This window comes from Candoia aspera, chromosome 9, assembly GCF_035149785.1.
Source record: "Candoia aspera isolate rCanAsp1 chromosome 9, rCanAsp1.hap2, whole genome shotgun sequence".
NCBI lineage: Eukaryota > Metazoa > Chordata > Lepidosauria > Squamata > Boidae > Candoia > Candoia aspera.
Genome location: NC_086161.1, coordinates 21,618,736 through 21,638,795, shown reverse-complemented (window position 1 = coordinate 21,638,795; position 20,060 = coordinate 21,618,736). Strand labels below are relative to the sequence as shown.

The 20,060-nt window shown below is 43.3% G+C and overlaps 2 protein-coding genes across 2 annotated transcripts in view; both read left to right on the top strand.

Moving 5' to 3' along the window:
* The window catches only part of LOC134502859 (uncharacterized), an 87,015-nt gene extending 84,160 nt beyond the window's left edge, over window positions 1–2,855 (top strand). Inside the window, exon 10 of the mRNA XM_063311379.1 lies at window positions 2,735–2,855. Coding sequence (XP_063167449.1) covers window positions 2,735–2,855 — 121 coding nt within the window. The remainder of the gene's footprint in view (window positions 1–2,734) is intronic.
* Window positions 2,856–9,315: 6,460 nt separating this feature from the next.
* FAM178B (family with sequence similarity 178 member B) overlaps window positions 9,316–20,060 on the top strand; it is a 91,430-nt gene continuing 80,685 nt past the window's right edge. Inside the window, exons 1-2 of the mRNA XM_063311105.1 lie at window positions 9,316–9,503; window positions 15,653–15,750. Coding sequence (XP_063167175.1) covers window positions 9,444–9,503; window positions 15,653–15,750 — 158 coding nt within the window. The 5' untranslated portion in view covers window positions 9,316–9,443. The remainder of the gene's footprint in view (window positions 9,504–15,652; window positions 15,751–20,060) is intronic.

The window sequence follows — 20,060 nt, the reverse complement described above, 5'->3', positions numbered from 1 at the left end:
CAAGCAGAATTTGGAACTGAGCATGAAATCGCCTTTTGCTCCACATGGCCCTGATAAAAGTGCTCCCCATCCCCATCAGACAGGATGAACTTATTTCTCAAAATAGCAGCTGGCAACATGCCAGACTCAAGTGGTTCCGGCAAATAAATAAATAAATAAATAAAGGGGTGGGTGGGGTGGGGGGAGTAGCTGTGTAAAGCACAATTATCCCAGTCTGTTCTCAGCTGAATTTACTCAACCCCAAGGGAAGAACGAGTTGTTACACCACTGTTGAAATGAGTTCTGTCCTTGAGTGATGAAGGCTGCAGGCCTGCTGGGGTCAGACTTACAGATAGTTCTTGGGAAGCTGGAGTGCTTCCATCTGAGCCAAGATGTCTAAACAGAGCCTGGGGAGGTAGTTTCAATGCCTCGCACGTGTCAAACTGGGATCAAGATCACCAAATAACCCCCTCCCCTCCAGATGAGTTTGGTAGTCATGGCAAGGCTCAGATATTTTAATCATTAGCCACCGAAAGTAACACGCACCATGGTTTTCCCAATTTCACGAAGACGTATCTTGTTAGAGAGATACGTCTTCTTCCGAGAAGGGCTACAACACGTTCTTTAATATCACGCTATTCCACAACGTGCCTTATCTACTTTTGGTTTAGTCCAGTGTTTGTTGAGCTAAGTTCCACACATCTTAAAGTTGCCAAATTTGAGGAACACCGGTTTAGTCCCTTCCATGCATGCAACTGGGGCCAGTCCAGCATCAGTGCTATGTCAATATTTTCCTGCATTGTCCTTCTTGGCAACTGAACCAACCTTCTAGCTCAACTGCAGCATTTCCCAGATGCAAAATGGAAGAAAAAGATTTGCAACCTCAACCCTGTGGAGTTTGGGAGTGTGCCATCTTTCCATTCATAGAACCTCCTTCAGCTACTCGATCTAGATGTCCTAGGCAGCCTTAGCAGTCAACTTGGTCTTAATCCTTCTAATCCAATTCACTGGCTTGAATTCCCTGCTTATGTAAGCAACACTGGACTCTCCTCTTGCCCTGTCTCCCAGCCTCTGGGCTCAAGCCATTTCTCTCTCCCTGCCCCACACATACACCTGGAAGTTCTACCTTGCCACCTAGAACCATGGTTGCGGCTTTTGAGGAAGCCACCTGATTGCAAAACCATAGCATCATGCCACCTTCACAGCTTTCAGCAGGACTTAACATGCAGGAAGAAGGACTTCTTCATCTAAGCCCTTTCCACCCAGCTCAGATTTTTTTTTGCCAAACAGCTAGATGAATTCACCTAGCTTATACTGAAAACATGGGGGAAGGGGAAAACTTTATTTCCCCCTTCTTCCTGTGTGGGGTGAGATTGAGCGTATTTTTGGTATTTAAGAAGGTGGGGGCATTCAGGGGACAGGGCTTTGAGTGATGACTTTGACACTCTCCTGTTGGTCACCTGAAGGGAGCGTTGACTGGCTTCTGTGTTCTCTACCTGTTCTCAGGTAGAGAACATCTCAGGGGAGATGGTAGAAGTTTGAAGGGTTGGGAATGGAAGCATTATGGGTTGGAAATGCCCTTAGTGGAAACGCCCTTTGTAAAGCATGGGTTATGTCTAGCATTGTGTGAAAATAAGACCTGTTGTAGCTTAGCTCATCATGTGAACCCAGCTATTGTTTTAGGTCTAGATTACCAGGATTCAGTCCATTGTGTTCTAAGTGTTTCTGTTACTGATTTATAGCTCTTCTCTTTTAATTGAACTGCAGTATCTAAAGTTTACCAGTTTAATGATCTGGAGTGTAGACATTCAGCCTCAGGCATTGGTACCTTATGAGGAAACAGGGAAGTAGAGAGCCCTATGAGTGCATGCAGCTGTCTCGTATTAAGCTGCACCATTGGTTAATTTCCCCAACATTATTTGTTCCAACATGGACATCCTCCAGATGTTTGGATTTCAACTCCCAGAATTCTCAGCAATGGCTCTACTCTGAAAATTCTGGGAATTGAAGTCCATGCACTGGAAATCACCTGTGTTGGGAGGAAGGTTGTGATCAGCAGCGCTGCTACCTGATACTTTTAAACTGGAGATGTCTAGGATTTCAATTTATAACCCTTTGTATTCAGTCTAGCATTCAGCCACCTTCACGACTTTTTTCCATATGGTTTGCAGAACTCTCTTCCTAGAAAAGAAGCCAATATTGGATCATTTCTGAATTTTGTGAGACTTTTAGATTTGGCTTTTGGAATTAAATTCTGTATTGTATTTCATTTTGAACTAGTCCTTTTAACGTACGGCATTTTTTCCAGTTTATTTTAGCTTTTGGGAAAGATGTATTACAACATAGTAAAAAAAAAAGATATTTGAAAAATGCCATCAGGAAGTAATGTTTTCCCCTTAGAGTTTTTGAAGGCCTGTGGATTGGCCAATTACCTGGCACCCAGAAAGGAAAGAACCCACATAGAGCTTGTCAAAGTTCTTGGGGCCATGGCTGATTCCAACAGTGGCTTCCTCTGAGCATAGGTGGCTTCCCCCAAAATAGGGATTGCTGAACCTGAAACAGAAATAAGTGATGGGGCAGAGGAGTGCACAGTAATTTTCAGGAAGTTCCCGTTAAATTTGATAGAGCTTGGTCAGGAGAACATCTTTGTGGTTGATGTCCTGTGGGTGGACATGGCTCTTGGGACTGGCTGTCTGCTCCAGTTGCCAAGATGGTCAGATGGTCGTTTGCTGACTTCCTCTTTCTCCTCTTGCAGGTTCCCAGAATACCCTCTTCATACTGCAGAGGTTAAGAACGAAGCCTTTCCGGAAGAAGCCTACTTCCAGCTCAGCTTGGTAACAATGCTCGGAGATATATTTAAGGTAGACATCCAGTAAACTCCTGGTGCAACCAGATACACACCTAATCCTAGCAATTTGCTCCATGTGGTAGGACTTGTTGCAAAAGCTGAGCTGACTAGCTGGTTCTTGCGTCCATCAAAAAGCAATACCTCTCTCTAGAAGTGGTTTTCCCAGAGCCAAAAGTGTTCTAAAAGGTGAACGTAACAAACTTTCTGGTTGCTTTCTTTCATCATAAATGCTTAGAACAGGGTTTCTCAACCAGGGTTCACTGGCACCCGAGGGTTCTGCGAGAGGTCACTAGGGGTTCCCTGGGAGATCACAATTTATTTAAAACATTATTTCAAACTCAGGCAACTCCACCTTAAAGAGGTAAGTTTCATTCCTTATTTCCAGTTTAAGAACACTGTTCATGCATCTATACACTTCCAACATCTTGTAATGCGGGAACTTTGTGCATATATTCCTCTAAGTCAGGCATCTATTAACATAAATATTTCTAGATCTCATTTTAATGTGAATCACCCTGCTTTTCACTAGCTGCTACCTAAATTTTCTTTTATGTTGGCTTCTAATGTACAAATTTTCCTGATTTAAACTCTTTTTGAAACCGACCTCCACTGTTTACATGTCATTTTCAGTCATGTACCTTTTTCTGCCTTTTAGAATTTTTGATCAGGGAAAAATAAACACCAGTGAATTTTATTAGTAGTACAGACTGCATTATGAAGCCTGGTGAGGGCAGGATCCCAAATGCATTTCTGGTGGAATTAGTTCACATTTCTACTTCTTTAGGTGGGTCAGTTTATATTTAGCTATCAACTCTTGGTTGAGTTGATAGCTAAATATAATATATATGCTTGGTGTGGCAGGAACTTAAATAATCTAAGGAATTTTAATACATAACGTCATAAAGTGCCAAGAATATATCATGGTACCCAATCATTTGGAGTCTAAATTTTCATCTCCGTTTCTGGAATGGATAGCCCCCATCATTTAGTAGAAGCCCAAACCTCTGCTATTAGTCAGGAAGTATTTCCCACAGTTTTGGGACCTCACGAGGAAAATACACAAGGCAACCGTGATCCTCACCTTCAACTGTTACTTAGAAAAAGGGAAAAAATGAGAAGCATCCAAAATTTGGGAGACAATTTATTCAGTTATGAGGAAGACTATCTATGCTAATATTTTCTAATCCGGCACACTTTTGTATATGTGTGCATATATTGTTTTCTTCCATGGAAGATGTTCTCAGGTGAAATTGACAGCTTCCATTTCCCTTCAAGTTCAAGATCAAATTCTCCCCCTTCCACAGAGGAACCTCATGTCTCTGCTGGGCCATCTCAGCCTTGAGGAAACCACCCATTTAAAGTTCAAAGCCTTCCAAAAGTCCTGCTGGATTCCAAGCAGGTCCAGAAGAAAAAGGAGGACAAAGGCTCCCTTGCTTCCCCAATTCCTGCTCCAGCAACCTCAAAGTGAAAATAAGGCCTTACCCAATTCCATCTCAAATCACAGCATTAATGCCTCTGTAATGCAGAGCAGTAGCTAGTGGGCTTCTGCAGGGCCAGTATTCAACGTTTTTATTAACGACCTGGATAACAGGATTGATGGGTTGCTTATCAGATTTGTGGGTGGCACAAAATTGGGAAGTCTGACCAACACCCAGGCTGTCAGAACAAGATTGTGGTCTAATCTGATCGTTGGAAGACTGGGCCAAGAGGAACAAGTTGTTCTTTTAACTGGGAAAAATGTGAAGTATTATATTTAGGGAGGAGAAATCTAGGACACACAGCATGGAGGTTTTGAGCCTTGGGAACACTATATCTCGGACTTGGGTGTGGCCATTGGCAATAAGTTGAATGTGAGTCAGCAGTGTGGAAAAGCTGCTACAAGGCCTAACACAGTTCTGTACTGCATCAGAGGAAACATCTTATAAAAATATGAAGTTGTTACTCCTCTGTGCTCATCGGGGGTGGAACTACACCTGGAATACTGTGTACAATTTTGGGCATCACAATTTAACAAGGATGTTGGCAGGCTTTATCTATCTATCTATCTATCTATCTATCTATCTATCTATCTATCAAATTTATATGGCCCCCCCCATCTCACAGAAAGTGACTCTGGGCAGTCACAATTAATTAAAACAGTATATACAGTATATAAAAACAGTCATTATTAAATGTAAAAACCATAAGGCGCAAGAGAGAGTGAATGTTAACCACAGTAATGGAGCCATCTCAGGATTTCGCCAGTGCCCTGTTAGGTTAGAATAGGATCAGAAGAGGGCAGCCAGGATCAGAGAGGGGCTTGAGGACATGCCCTCCGAGGACAGGCTGAAGGAGCCTGGGATGTTCTGTCTGAAAAAAAAAGAAAACTGAGGGGAGGTATGGTATCAGGTTTAGGTACATAAAAGGATACCATAGGGAAGATGAGCTCTTTTCCATCACTAGGACCAGAACTAACAATATAAGTTGCATCTAGCTAGATTTCATTTAAATGTAAGGAAGAACTTACTGACAATAAGATCTGTCCAACAGGAAATCCGTCTACCTAAGGGGGACGTGGGTTCACCACCTTTGGAGGTTTTGAAGGAATGGCTGGACAGCCGCCTCTCATAAGTAGTTTGTTTGACTTTCCTGCCCATTGCAAAGGGTTGGACCAGTTGATCCTTGTAGCCCCTTCCAACTCTACAATTCTATGATTTTACACCTAATCCGGAAACTGCAGCTGATACTGAGCGTGGCAGCCAAATTACCGAGTTGCCCATGCGTGCGTTACACCTCTGTTGAAGCCCTTGCACTGGCCGCTACTCAGCTATTGATTTTGATACAGGTATGGCCTTAGATAGCTTGGAACCAAGATAACTGACGGACTGCCTTTGCATTTATTGACCTGGTCAGTTACTAAGATCATCAGAATAGGTACCAAGATTAAAGGAATGCCTCTTTTGGCTGCTTATGGGTGAATGTTCCCCAGTAAATCCCAAAGGATCACATATCTTTTAAGCACCTGATGAAGTCCTCTTTCTTTCTTTCTTTCTGTCTCTCCACTCAGGCCCTCCATGCATGAATATTAATGGATGAATGATTTGTATCTTTGTTGTAGTTTTTCATTCCCCACCCACCCTCTTTTTCATTGTGCCGAGTTTTACATTATTTTCTGCTTTTATGGTTCTTTTGTATGTTCTTTTGTTGTTTTGACATGCTTTTGTATAGGAAGGAGGCACTTGCCTTTTGCGATTCATATTTTGTAAGTACTGCAATGTCGAGGTTTCTTGATCCTCGTGACTGTCCAATCACTTTGACAAAGCTCCAGATCTGGGGCGGCTGATATATTGATGATCCACTCTTGCATATCTACGGCCACCTGCTTTGGTGGCGTCCTCGTTAATCCTCTGCTCATCACAGAGTAAAATCCTTGCTGTGGCAGTTAATTGTGATGCCACTTAACCAAGGGATTAGGGTTTTCACTTGGGTAAAGCATAATTGAAATTGGCATAGTGGTAAAGCATCAAGAGCTATTTGTTACACAGAAGCCTTCCTGGTATGGAAAACATTGGCCCAAAGACCTGACCTGCTTCAAAAAACAAAAAAACAAAAACGTTGCAACAATGAGTAATTTTCCAGGGTTTTCATCTTCAGCTGTTCAGAGACAGGGGAGGGAGAAGCCGTGAAAATAGGAGTTGTTGAATCAAAAGCCAGCGCAATGAAGCATCGGCGGCACGCAGCTGGGACAATTTTTCTTGTCACTATGAACGTGTGACAGGGGTGCAATCACATTCCGCAGACAGTTGCAATTGATGTGCTTTCAGGGAAGCCAAAGATCACATTTTTTTTCCCGGAGACAAAGCTGTGGCAGTTTGATAGGTGGGGAAATTGTAACGTTTTGCAAAAGAGGCTCTGCTTTTTAGGGAAGCAAGAACAACCTGCTGAGAAGGTCTCAGCACTCCCTTCTCGGAGGCCAGAGCTGTTGCAGGCCCAATAACTTATGGAAAATTTGCTGCTGTATGCAGGGTTTCTCCAACTGAATGATTGCTTGCGGTTGCAGAATGGGGTTGGGGTGGTACACCCTTTTTATACTCGCTTGGCCATGGAGCAGAGTTATTGTTCTTCCATGCAGCCCCAGTTCTCACCCCTGCAAACACTCAAAACAGGCTCAAATTATCCTACTTGGAACACATGATGCGACGACCCAGTTCTCTGGAGAAGGTTCTGATGCTGGGAAAAGTGGAAGGGAAAAGAGGACGAGGACGACCAGCAGCAAGGTGGAGGGATTGGGTTACAGTAGTGATGGATGCATGGTTGGAAGACCTGAAAGGCCAGGTTGGAGATAGAACCTCCTAGAGAAAACCTATCTATGGGGTTGCTAAGACCCAACAGCAGCTTCATAGCACAAATCAATCCATCCATCCATCAGTTTCTATCTAGGCAAGTCATATAATTCCTAGAGAAGTCCGTAATCCTGGGAAAGGTGGAAAGAAAGTGAAGAGGATGACCAGCAGCAAGGTGGATGGACTCAGCTACAGAGGTGATGGGGGCACCGTTGGAAGACCAGAAGGACCAGATTAGGGACAGATTGTCATGGACAAAATCTATCTATGTGGTCGCTAGGAGTCGAAAACAACTTGATGGCACATAATCAATCCCAAAGAAACTCACGCTAATCCACAGTGCCCCACCACTGCCATCCCCACTGTTATTCTTGCAGAACTGAAAACTGTTCCCCTTCTCATCATCACTCTTTCCAGCTGGCTAATGGTGGCGTGCAAACCTCAGCAGAAGATAGACCCTACCTCTGCACTTGTTCTTGCAGTGATTAGAAAAGCACTGGCATACTGGGGGGTGGGAGGGAGGCAACTTTATCCCTCCCGAAACACACATTAAAAAGTCTCTCAGAAAGGTGCTGTGTCAGCAAGGTCCCTTATACCCCACAAGTGGAAGGAAAGACTGAGTGAAGCGAGCATTTCTGTCCGTGGGAGATGCAAGTTAATTGCTTATGTGTGGAGTCCCCGCTGGGCCTTGATTCAGCATCCCTTCAGTCTCATGGCTCTTGCAAAAGAAACAGTCATGGGTTTAAGATTGCACTTGTGAGGAAGCAGCATGTTCTAGTGAGTGGGTCTGGAGGCAAGAGGGAAGGACATAATGAAGCATCCCCACATGTTTAAAGAAAGGAAATCATGTCTTTACCTACTTCCCTGATGTTGAATCATATGGTCCTGGAGTTAGTTGTTGAAACCCCTCTCCACCATATTTATTGTTCAATACTCCCCAAAAGTCATGGCAGACCAAAGCTCTAAAGGGGGAGTTCCTATGCCAGTCAAACTAGAAAAAACAGCAGAGAAGAAGCTAGAGTCTGGGTTCTTCAACCATCCACAGCTGCTTTCCTGAACCATTTTGATGAACCTCTTCATGAGGTTCTGTAAGCTGTTTTCCCACAACCTGGGTAATGCATTAGAAGGTAATGCTTTGGACATTTATTGGTGCTTTCTTCCCAGCCAATTCTTTTTCACAAAGCCATGTTTTCCTGCCTTCACTTTATCAGCATCTGTCTCAGAGTGAAAACCAAACCTGTCAGTTTTATTCCACTTACTTGACATGTTCGATTCTGCTTTTACTGTTAGGAGACACATCCAAATAGGAGACTGCAGCTTAAACTCTACTGCAACAATTTGCAGTCCCTGTTTGTTCATTGTATGGGACCCGGGCTACTTTCTAATCCATTTAACCCCAGAAAGTCAAGTCTATGCTGTTGGCAGAGTCTTCACTAGGAATGAAGAGACCACAGGGTTTCAGATATTTATGGATGATTGCATTTTTTTTCAGCCTGCATCTCTTTTTTGTTCAAGACTAAAATGTATTTAAATATAAACTTTGGAATACATTTTGTATGTGTGTGCGCGCTCGTGTGTGTGTATAGCCTTCAACACATTTTCTTCTGAAGTCTGCGTGTTTCCAAATATGCATGTTTATTTACTTTACACACCTTTTGTACATTTTGGAGGGGACTGAAAACTGCACTGCAAAGTTCCAAGTGGAAGGTTCCAAAGATGCGCCAGATGTTGAGTCCAGAGGCAAGGCAGTAGAGTCCAGGAACATCAAGCCCAAGAGGTGGTGATCAGCCAACAGAATTTACGGGCAAAAAAGTCTTCCTGAGGTTTAAGGGCCAGATTAACTGCTATATTGTTATCGGACTGCTCCGTAATTGGATGTGAGTCTTTCCCAGGCTCTGACTTCAGTTGCTATGTGGCTTGTTGTCCCTGACCCAGCTGGCTGATGGGGGTCGGTGGCTTTACAGGAAAACGCTGGCGTGGAAGTTAGCAGTGTCGAAGAAAAGCACGGGAAGGCCCTTCTGTGATAGTCCAAGTGGGAGATATTTGGAGAAGAACTCCAGCTTTATTCACACTTCACCTTTCCTTTCCTCACCTTTCCTGCTGTGGTCGAGCCAGCCTTTAGGGTAGTCCTGGCACATCCTCCTGACACTGTTTTCGGTTTCTCCTTTCCTCTCTAGTTCCTGACATTGTGCGTGACATCCCATCCACGCTGCTACTCTGACTGCCAGCACTTGGCCCTCCTTGCACTATTGTGTCGGGTCAGCCTGGACAGGAATCTGCGGAAACAGCCCCTGATGGATCTCCAGCAACTGCTGCTGGTCCTGCTCGAAGGCATTGAGGAGTGGCAGGAAAAGGTAAGGTCTGTATAACCAGGCTGCCCTTTTTTTTCCCCCTGAGCCTACTCACAGCAGCATCTGCAAGGGGAGGCAAGGGGGTCAAAGTGGCACAATTAGCATCAACATGCAGGTCCACACATGCCCCAAAGGGCCAGAGCTTACAACATGACACTGCAATGCTGTCTTGGTCATCCTGGTGAAACCTGAAAGAGCCTGCAGATGCCCCTGCCTCTTCTTATGAACAACAGGCCAGTGTCAAAATTTAGCTGGTGCCACATTCTCTGTCTCCCACTTCTATTCCTGGAAAAACTTAACTTACTACCTGTCAGCCTTCCCTGATAGATCAGATAGAAAACACGACCAGATGAGCTAATTCCCCTTTATTGTAAGGCTACATTAACAGAATCTTGCAAGTCTGAAAGTACAAATCTCCTGCCATCTCCTTTACAGCCTGAGAACTTGGGGAGGGTCCCTTCTGAGCCCCTTGCCCTGCCCATTATGCAGCTGCAGGCAGTGCTGCCTCTTACCTGACCATTCCCTAGGCAGCATCTCTCCCTCCCCGGTCTCCCAAGGTCATTCCCACATTCCATTAAACTACCTTTAAGTTTGTTTGCAGTTGAGGACACAAGAGCAGAAGGAGGCAATGTTATCTGCACCAGCAGGAGGAGATGATGAGATTTGCCACAATACACATTGGATTATTCTAAAGAGAAGTTGCTTACACAAAGGGTCTGGAACAAGATGGATTCTCCACCCACCCACCCTCACCCGCTTCCAGCTTCTCAGTAGGATGAAGATGGAAATCCCCTTTAGACTACCTAAGCAGACAAAGTGCTTTCCATTTGGTGTTAAGTGTCAAGCAACAAACAGATTGCCATTTCTTCTCCTGAGATCTCTGTACTTTTAACAGAAAGAAAAATGATGGGGGGAAGTTTTGTGTATTTAATTTATTCCATCACAAGGCAGTTAGAGGAACCAAGAGCCCAACAAGAATGTTAAAGATTGCCAGGCATAAGCTGGAAATCCCTTTGAAAGGATGTTCATGGTGACACGGAGGAGCCTGTTGTGGGCACCTAGATAGTATTGCTTAGAATTTGCAAAGTAGAGGTCTTTTGCAGAGGTTGGAAAATTACCCCATGAATTCATCTGCATTAGGCAGATGACCTTTCAAAGTCTGAGCATACAGAATCAAGAAATAATATCCCCGGTTACGCTTTTTCTTCTACAGTATTTCTGTCCTTCTGCACTTCCACAGTATCATTTTCCAGTCTTCCAAACTGAACGTAGGAAAATTACGCAGAATTATTTTTGTCACACGGATTATCTGGATCTTGTATTGAGTGATAAACTTTCATAGTGGTAGGTACCATAATGCTGTGGCTATGGATGAATAACAACCCTCCTAACAGTGTCTTTAATGTGTAAGTTGTAGAATAATTTTAAATAGAAAGGGCCTTATTTATCAGCAAGCTTAAATTCTTGTTGCACTCCATTTTTTTGCTTTCTTAAAACCTTCAGCATCCTTCCCCAACCAAAGGATGTGGTGCTGAAATTCACTTTTCGGGAAATCTTCAGCCTATTGGCTTTATATTGGAGGTTTGATATCATATACTGGTGTCCTGCTTTTTTCTGCAGCTCAGCCAGTGCTGTCTTCCATTTGGCTTCTTAATTAATTGTAAGGCTTAATAAACCTCTGGCATAGGCTTGGATTCTGTAGTTCCCTGCAGAGCCTGGCAGGACTGCTGGCATTGCTTGCTCCGGCTAGGTCTGGCATTCCTCACTGGCTGAGGTCTCCACAACCTGCTGAGTGGAAGCAGGCACTGTGTTTAACTGCTTCAGAGCTTTTCCTCCCTCATTTTGAACACAATCCAAACCTGGAAAGGATCCATGCGTTCGAATGCATCGGTGGGTTAGAGACCTTATTGCTATTCGTGAGTAGAAAGACATTCATCTTGAGGGAGCATTCCAAGTTGTATGGTCTCTGTCCACACCATGGAATTCATGGGTGCCAGTTGGCTTGCAGACCCTCCCTTGGGCACCCTCCAAGCTCTGTGTCCTCCTGGATTGATTGATTGATTGATGGTTTTAAATAATAAAAAAATAAACAAACAAGAAGATTTGCAAGGCGTGAAGCAAAAGGTGAACCTTGCAGGGCTCCAAAGATACCCTGGATGCAATCTTAAAATATGAAAACAACAGGTGGCTGCACTCCAGTGTTTTATTTGGAAGTGTGCCCGTGTAGCTGATGCTCCCAGGAAAAAGAGAGAGCAAGCGAGCACATCCTGGGCATCTAAAAGGGATAGGAGGCAGCAGCCTCATTAGTTTGCCTTTTGGTAGGTAAAGGTAAAGGTTTCCCTTGACATTAAGTCCAGTCGTGTCCGACTCTAGGGGGCGGTGCTCATCTCCGTTTCAAGCCGGCGTTTGTCCACAGACACTTCCATGGTCATGTGGCCGGCATGACTAAACGGAATGCCGTTACCTGCCCGCCGAAGCGGTACCTATTAATCTACTCACATTTGCATGTTTTCGAACTGCTAGGTTGGCAGGAGCTGGGACTAGCAACGGGAGCTCACCCCGTCACGTGGATTCGAACTGCCGACCTTCCAATCGGCAAGTTCAGCAGCTCAGCGGTTTAACCCGCAGCGCCACCGCGTCCCTCAAAAGTCCCTTGCCTTTTGGTAGATGGGTGTTTTTGGACCACCCGTGCCCAGTGCAGCAGCCATTCTCTGGGAATGTCCAGACATGCTTCAAAATTCTAAACACGTCCAATCTTCCCAAAGCGTTGCTGTCTATTGACCTTTGACCCAATGCCTCTTTTTTCCTGATCAATGATATTTGGTCCCCACTTAAAGAGCTGGGGATGAGCTAGGTCTGTAGGAAGTTCAGCATCAAATTGGAGAAGATGGCAGAACTCCCAGACTGAGAGAAACCTGATTACAGTCTTACCCACACATACAGTATATGGGAGGAGTTCCTATGAAACCAACGGGGCTTCCAAGTAAATGTCCGTGTGTGTTGAACAGGGCCAAGCACGTAGGGTCGGAAGCTGAAGGTTTCAAACTTCATCTTCTCCCAGAACTCTCTGGGTCTTCACATCCTAGCCCTGCCCTGGAGTAGAGACTTGGTTCCTGCTGCCGTCTCCTATTTTCCCATGGGCTGTTTCACCCAATGTCCTCCCCAGTATGTGAGGTAGGGCTCCCATATCCTGGTGCCTTTCTAGCAAGAAAAAAACAAAAAATAATTGCTGTAGTGCCAGTTTCTGATCATATAGCACTGAGTCATCTGAATAGAGGTGTCAGCTCTCCTCTGCCCCTCCCCCACGAGAGGCAGACCAATCTCACAGGAGATTTAAAAAAATCAAATTTTATTTTTTTTAAAAATATATCAGTATATGCACATCACTTTCTAACTTGAAAATCCCAGAACTGTTAATGTGCAAAGTTGCAGGAGCTAAAATGTTGGTCTGTTCAATTAAAATCTATAGCACCTGGTTAACTGAGTAAAGTAAGAACTCCAAGAGATCCCAAGATCTGTTAGAGTTCCCCCAGGCTCTCAATCTCACAGAGGAAATACTCTGTTCTCAAGAGATTTGAAAGAAAGGAAGTATCCTCGTGCACAACCTGACATTTGCATAAAAGACTGAAGTGCATTCTCCCTTTGCTTTTAAAAAAAATGAAGCTTCTTCATGTCCAGGAGAGGAAGGAGCCGGGCATCACCCTTTGCTTTATGCGACAGAAGCCATTCCTCCCTCAGCATTAGTGTCTAGTGCCACTTGAGAGGAAGGAATACGTGCTAGTAAGGCCATAAAACTAGGCAATTAAGTTCTCTCCAACCAGTTTTGCATAACCCAGCTATTCGTCTCTGAATCACTGAGGATTGCCTTCGCCAAGTGTATTTATATGGGGGAAAAATAATACATTATTCATTTGCTTTCCATGGGATTTCCAATCCTTGCTCAGCAGTGGTGCCCTGTCTGTCCTTTGCTCAGTGAGCTTCCAGATCAAAGCCTCTCAAGTCTTAAAAAATACTGTTTTACTGCTGCTGCAAGCTACAGATTGAGTTGGAAGTGACTCCACACTTTGGAGAGTCTTCCACTTCCTGGATATGCAGTTTTTGCTCTGGGTCCACAGGAATAGCAGGATATTGCCAAGTTGAATGGGTTCAGCCCCCTCCTTTTTCCACCCCTCCTCCTCCCCAGTTTTAAACTAGAGCTGTTTGTTCAGTTCCTTGTTTGCTGAGATAACTTTCACCTCTCCAGTGATGTCCTCTCCCCACAAATGCATATAGAGTAAGCACAGTTCGCTTTTCCAAAATAATTACACAAACTAAGCAATCATTTCATCATTCCAGTATTCCAGTTGTTTTCTGAAAAGTGCAGAGGGATGATAAATTGCAACTAATTTATGAGCGTGGATAGAAACCCAGCAGTTAGTGCCATTAATCTCCCACAAGGATCAGTGTTCTTTAGTTAATTTCGCAACCTTTTATCAGAGAGTCCAAATCAATCCATTTCACAATCCCTTCTAGTCAGTTTCCTTTTAAGAGGACTTTTTGACAGTCTTGATTCAAATTCCTGTTTTAACAGAAAAACTCCGGCCCAGGGGTGTTGGGGGGGGCAAAAACATCAAGCTGGCGATGCATGTAAAGAACAGGTGGGGCTTTGATCGCCAAATTGTGGTCACCATTTTTACTTTTTTGAATCCCCTGTAGACATCTCTGCTGAGTGCCTACCTTCCAAACTCAAGATGCACACCCATGTGCGCACACTCACAAAGCCTCCAGGAGTTTAGTGTTCTTAGATGGGAAATGTGCAGTCCTAGTTTAGGGACTGTTTGCAGTTGTGACGGTGATGAAAAAGTAACTTTGCAACCAATCCTCGCATTTATGACCTTCGCAGATTGGCAAAGCAAAAGAAAGCGGAAGATTGTAAGCACAATCACAGTTTCACTTAGCAACCGCTTTGCTTAATGACCAAGTTGCTTATCTTGATTGTGGTCGCTAAATGAGGACTAGCTATATTTCAAAAATGGAAAAAGAGTTATGTTGAATGAGAAGGGAGGAACAATCAGAAAAGGTCAACTGTCTTCTCCAGGGACAGCTCCTCCTATTGTATCACAATTATTCATTTTTCCCCTCGGCTTTAAAAAAAATGGTACTATTGTACCAAATTTTCCCACTGTAGCAGATTTTCTGCAGTAAGTATGGTACACAGAAGGATTCCAAGCAGTAAAAAGTTGGCAACTGAATCCCATGTAAAATTCTGTGTATGAAGCATTGGCTGTTAAAGAACTCTGGACAGAATGTATGAAATCAAATTTAAAAAAAAAGGAAGAGAACAATAATACAACCTTGGTCTCCCTAGAGCAATTTTTCCATTTCATTAAAGAGATGCAGTTTTATTAAAATGTCTGGGTCTACATTACTTAGTTTACCAGACTAAGCTAAAAGGGGTTGGGCAGTTTGCAGCTGAATATTTTAGGGGGAAATATTTTAGCATGTTGTTGTGAACCAGGCTTTCAGCTGAAGCCCTGACACGTTTTATTTCTTGGGGCATAGGGTTTTATGTGAATGCAGCCCTCATGCTTTGTTAACTGAGAATTAGGGCTTAGCGTGTTTCGTGAACCCAGTCATAAAGAAGGGAACCACCCAAACGCTATTCAGTAGTGAAAGCATTTGCACAATAGCCTTTCAGCGGAAAAGGACTTTGAAGCTCCAGCGTTGCTTTTAAAAACCTCTTACCATTCTGTTCTTCCCAGTCTGTTTATTTTCATGTTCCTTTTTAAAGAAAGTTGTCGTTTTCCATCTATTATTTAGCATTATTGATCACGTGATGTTTTTGAAAATTTATGCAATAGGATTGTGTGTTCAAAATGCTACAGAATGCTTTTTTGTTTAGAACTGTTTAGGAAAAAAAGGGGGGAGAGTAATGTATACAGAAGAGTTGTTTCACCCAAGCCCACATCGACTGGCATGGACAGAAGGTAACAGAATGTACACACAGGCATACAACTTAAATATAGAAAGCACCGCACCCTGAGAATTGGAAAGTAAACTGCAAAAATTGAATTGTGCTAGTAGTCACCATCTGGAAGTTATTTCTCGAGAAGCCTTCCGTTGGGTATCTCCCCACTTGCAAATTCACAACCAACTTATCTTCTCCTTAACAGCTGCCAGAATTATGCAGGTCTCTTTGCCACGTCTCCCAGCATCATCACAACTTGGTGGCTGTCGTGCGTTGCTTTCCAGATGCCACAGCTAGAGGACGGTAAGTCCATTCTGTGTGGTGACAGCTCTGGATTGACAGGAGGGAAGATGATGCACCCACAAATGTAAAGCGGAGCACATGGTGCAGAAAAATCCTAGTGTGCACGCATCCTGATTTCATCTGAGCCAGCTGTGATTGCTCTGGAAAGAAGTTGGGAGTGATAATACAGAACGCGGTGGGAATATGGGCCTGTTTGCAATGATGAAAAGGCCAATCCCATGTTAGGAAGCATTAGGAGTGGAACAGAAAATAAACACGCCAACTTTGGTGGGCTGTTCTATCCAGCGCATTGCAAAAAGGAGCCGGGAGATTTGCAGAAAAGGGTAAACAGGAATAGCGAACGGCTGAAGCCCTCCAAATATGGAAAGTTTGGGCTTGTTAAGCTTAGAGAAAACGTTGGAGGGGGATGATACTGATTTAAGCCATTAGGAATAGCATAGATAAATGGGAATGCTGGTTTTTTTTTTTTCCCCATCCCACATAGCCAAACGCTGGGAGATCAGCACATAGAAGCCCTTCTTTCGTAACAGCACAGCGTTAACCTACTACCACAAGACGCAGGGAAAGGCATTCTTTTGGGTGACCATATGGGATAGCAAGTTTCCTGATACCAGCTGCTGGGGAACATGAGCTAAAAAAGTTCTGTTACCTTTGTGTCCTTCTTTTAACTGTTCTGGGGGCACCTGGTTGTCCCCACCCCCGGGACAGAAAGCCTGACTAGATGGGCCTTTAATATGACCCAGCAAGGCTTGTCTGAAACCAAGAGCTTTGGCTTTGTTCTCTTGTAATCTTTTCATTGAGGCAGCATGATGGGCGGTGTAGAAATAAGAAAAATAAACAAATAAAATGTTCAGAAAGGTATATTCAGTGGGGGGTGGGGGGAGAGCCTTTTCCTTCCATTTAAAGTTAGGACCTAGAGCAAATTTAAGCTCAAAGGCACTGTTTTGTCTTCTGTGTGTTATCACCTCTGTCGGATAGTTGGTTGATCTCTGGCCCGGATTGACTTAACGGACCACTCATCCCTTAAGAAACGGGTTCTCCAGCAGAGAAGGAGATGGGGAAGCTACAAAAAGCCCAGAGGCTGGAGTGGGGGGAGCGATTGAAAGTAGCAGAATAAAATTGGAAGGTGGGGGAAGTTCAGAAGAAGGAATCTGAACACTAAAATTACAGTGTAGAGAAAGCAAGATATTTCCACTGGTTCCTCATTTGCTATTTACATCAGTACCAGAACTCCCCAGAAACCCCTCGATCCTTCCCTCATCTTGCTCTGAGCCCCTCTTTCACCATGTTTGAGTTGATCCTTCAAGTTCCAGAAAAATAAAAATTATTCCTGCTTCATCCATCACAAAGCTGAAGTCTGTGCGCTTTATTCCTTTGCCTATCTTCTGTGGAAAAGTGTTCAGGTTTTTTGTATAGAGCTTTATTATTTTTCAGAGTATAATTAAGATACAAAAGGGAAAGTACAGAATAGATAGAAAGCAGGGCTAAAGAAAAAGAAAAAACTATAAAAATGTCAATAGCAAGAAAACAGAAACGGAAGGCAACTTCCGACTTTCTCCAATAGATATAGATACATTTACAAATTTAACCTCTTACCATTAATTAACTTATCACAACATTACAACAAACCGTTTAATCACTGAAACCCAAAATCAAAACATCATTTTTTCCTATTACAAGCCAAGTAGATATAAATCCAGAAACAGAGTTTTCTCTTATTAAAGCTGTTAATTTAGCCATTTGAGCCAAATCCATTAATTTAACAATCCAATCTTCAGCCGTAGGTATTTGTGGATCTTTCCATCATTGTGCATGTAAAAGTCTTGCAGCTGTAATATGTATAATAGCAAAACTCCATGTTGTTTCTCTCACTCCTTTTCCATCAATCCCAGAAGAAATAGTTCTGGGTTTTTTGTATATTTACTTCAAGAATCTTTTGAATAGTAATACACATTTGGTCCCAGAACCTTTGAGCCTTCTCACAAGTCCACCAAAGATGGTAAAAGGTTCCTTCACCCTGTAAACATTTCCAGCAGGCGTTAGTTACACCATTATACATTTTTGACAACTTATCAGGAGTTAAATACCAACGGTACATCATCTTATAAACATTTTCTTTCAGGTTATAATTCAGAGTAAATTTCAAACCTTCCATCCACATGTTTTCCCATTGGTCCAGCATGATACTATATCCAAAATTCTTAGTCCATTTAATCATACAATCCTTGACATGTTCATCCTCCGTATTCATCTGTAACATCTTACACATCTTAGTAATAACATGATCATCATTTATACAAGGTTCTATTTCAAACTACTTCATTAACAAATTTACAATTCTTTTTATCTAGTTTAAAGCGTTCTACCAATTGTACATAGGTGAACCAATGACATGTAAAACCTTCCGACTCTAACATTTCCCTTGTTTTAATTTTTGGTTCACCCTCCTTAAAATTTAACAAAGCTCTATATTTTAACCAGCTTATTCATCCCACATTTTCTCTTCTAACAAATGCTTCTTGTGGAAATGTGTTCATGACCACCTCAGTCTTGATCTGTCCTTGGTAGATGGCAGCCTTACCAGGTAGACCAGACAGGAAACACACCCAGATGAACTAATTCTACTTTATTGTAAGGCTACATTAACAGAATCCTGCAAGTCTGAAAGTACAATTCTCCCGCCATCTCCTTTACATTCTCAGAAGTTAGGGAGGTCCCTTCTGAGACTCTTGCCCCACCCGCTATCCAGCTGAGGGCTATGCCCTCTCTTATCTGATCATTCCCTAAGTAGAATCTCTTTCTCACATACCCTTACAGTAGATTCCTGAGGGGGGCAGCAGGACCTGCATCTCATTGGTTCTTCATTGGTCTTTAGATTGTTAATTTATGTCCCTCCCTCCCTCCCTCCCTCCCTCCCTCCCTCCCTTCCTTCCTTCCTTCCTTCCTTCCTTCCTTCCTTCCTTCCTTCCTTCCTTCTGCTGCTCTGGCAGTCTTATGGTATTTAAATGCCACTGATAATCTCTGAAGTCTTCCAAACTGCTGCTATTTCCATTCCTTAGTGTCTATAAAGCATTTTGAAACTAGGCCATAATCATCTTCTTATGGATCAGTCTGATCTGGTCTATCTTGGCTACCAGAGGTGTCTACAGGGTGTGGCCAGAAAAGCCAAGACGATGGCCACAATGGTGCGATCAAAGCTCCACCCATTTTTATGTGCACCGACACACGCAGAAATGCTCTTCTACAAAATCCCTTGTTTTGCAGCACACGTTGGGCCTTTACAACCTAATGCAGGTTGTGCACTTAGTGGGCTAGCTGAGAAGTCACATGTGATGTCTGTAACTGGCCAGAAAATTGCAAGACATTGTAAGAAAGAGTCCCCACGGGCCAAGAATCTCCAGTGTTTTTTTAAACATTCTGTTGTAGGGTGGAGTGCATTTTCTTCTTGGGGAGAGGTACTATAAATCTCCCAAGGGTTTCCTTTGCCTTGTCCTTTGTTTGAAAGAGGAAGGCCTTTAGGTCACCTGTTCCTGGAGCCAAGGCTTCAAGTCACAGCAAAGGGAAGTGGGAACAGCGCCTTCAGAGATGGGCCGGACTCTCACATTTTCTGTCACACTGAGGCTGCTTCCATCTCATCTGGCTCCCTTCCTCCAAAGCAGATAAGGAAGTTTTCAGGAGCCTTAGGAAGAAGAAGTTCAGAGCTTGAAGAGAACTTGATTGACTGGAGTTGACTTAAGCAAGGTCTTGGTATGTGGATGATATCTTCCTGATTTGGAATCATGGTGAAGAAGAGCTCAAGGAATTCCTAGAACCTCTGAATCCACCCAAACATTCAGTTTGTGATGGAAGAGGAGAGGGATGGCAAATTTGCATTTTTGGATGTTCTGATCATTTGGAGAGAAACTCAATAACCAGGGTATACAGGATTCCAAAAGCTAGTGCTCATTGTGCCTCCCCTCAGTGTGGGACTTCCCTAGCAGCATTGTTAACATTTATCTCAGAGTTGCTTGTCTGCAGACGTTAATTCACTTTGGTCAGGACCTCCAGCTGACTAAAAAATAACAAAGGTTCATTGTCTAATTCTTCTAAGTGACCTGAGTTTTAGACTCCACCCAGGTTCTTGAAAAAAGGGGTGGCCTTGTTGTTTTCAAGTTTAGATTCTCCCATAAAATTATTTCAATATAATCATAAGGGGCAAACCAGAGTTGATGTATATTGCACAACATACTTCCTTGTTTCCTTATGTGGAATTGTGGGGGGAATTCCATACTCGCAAGAGTAATTGGACCTAAACATCAATTTATATTGTC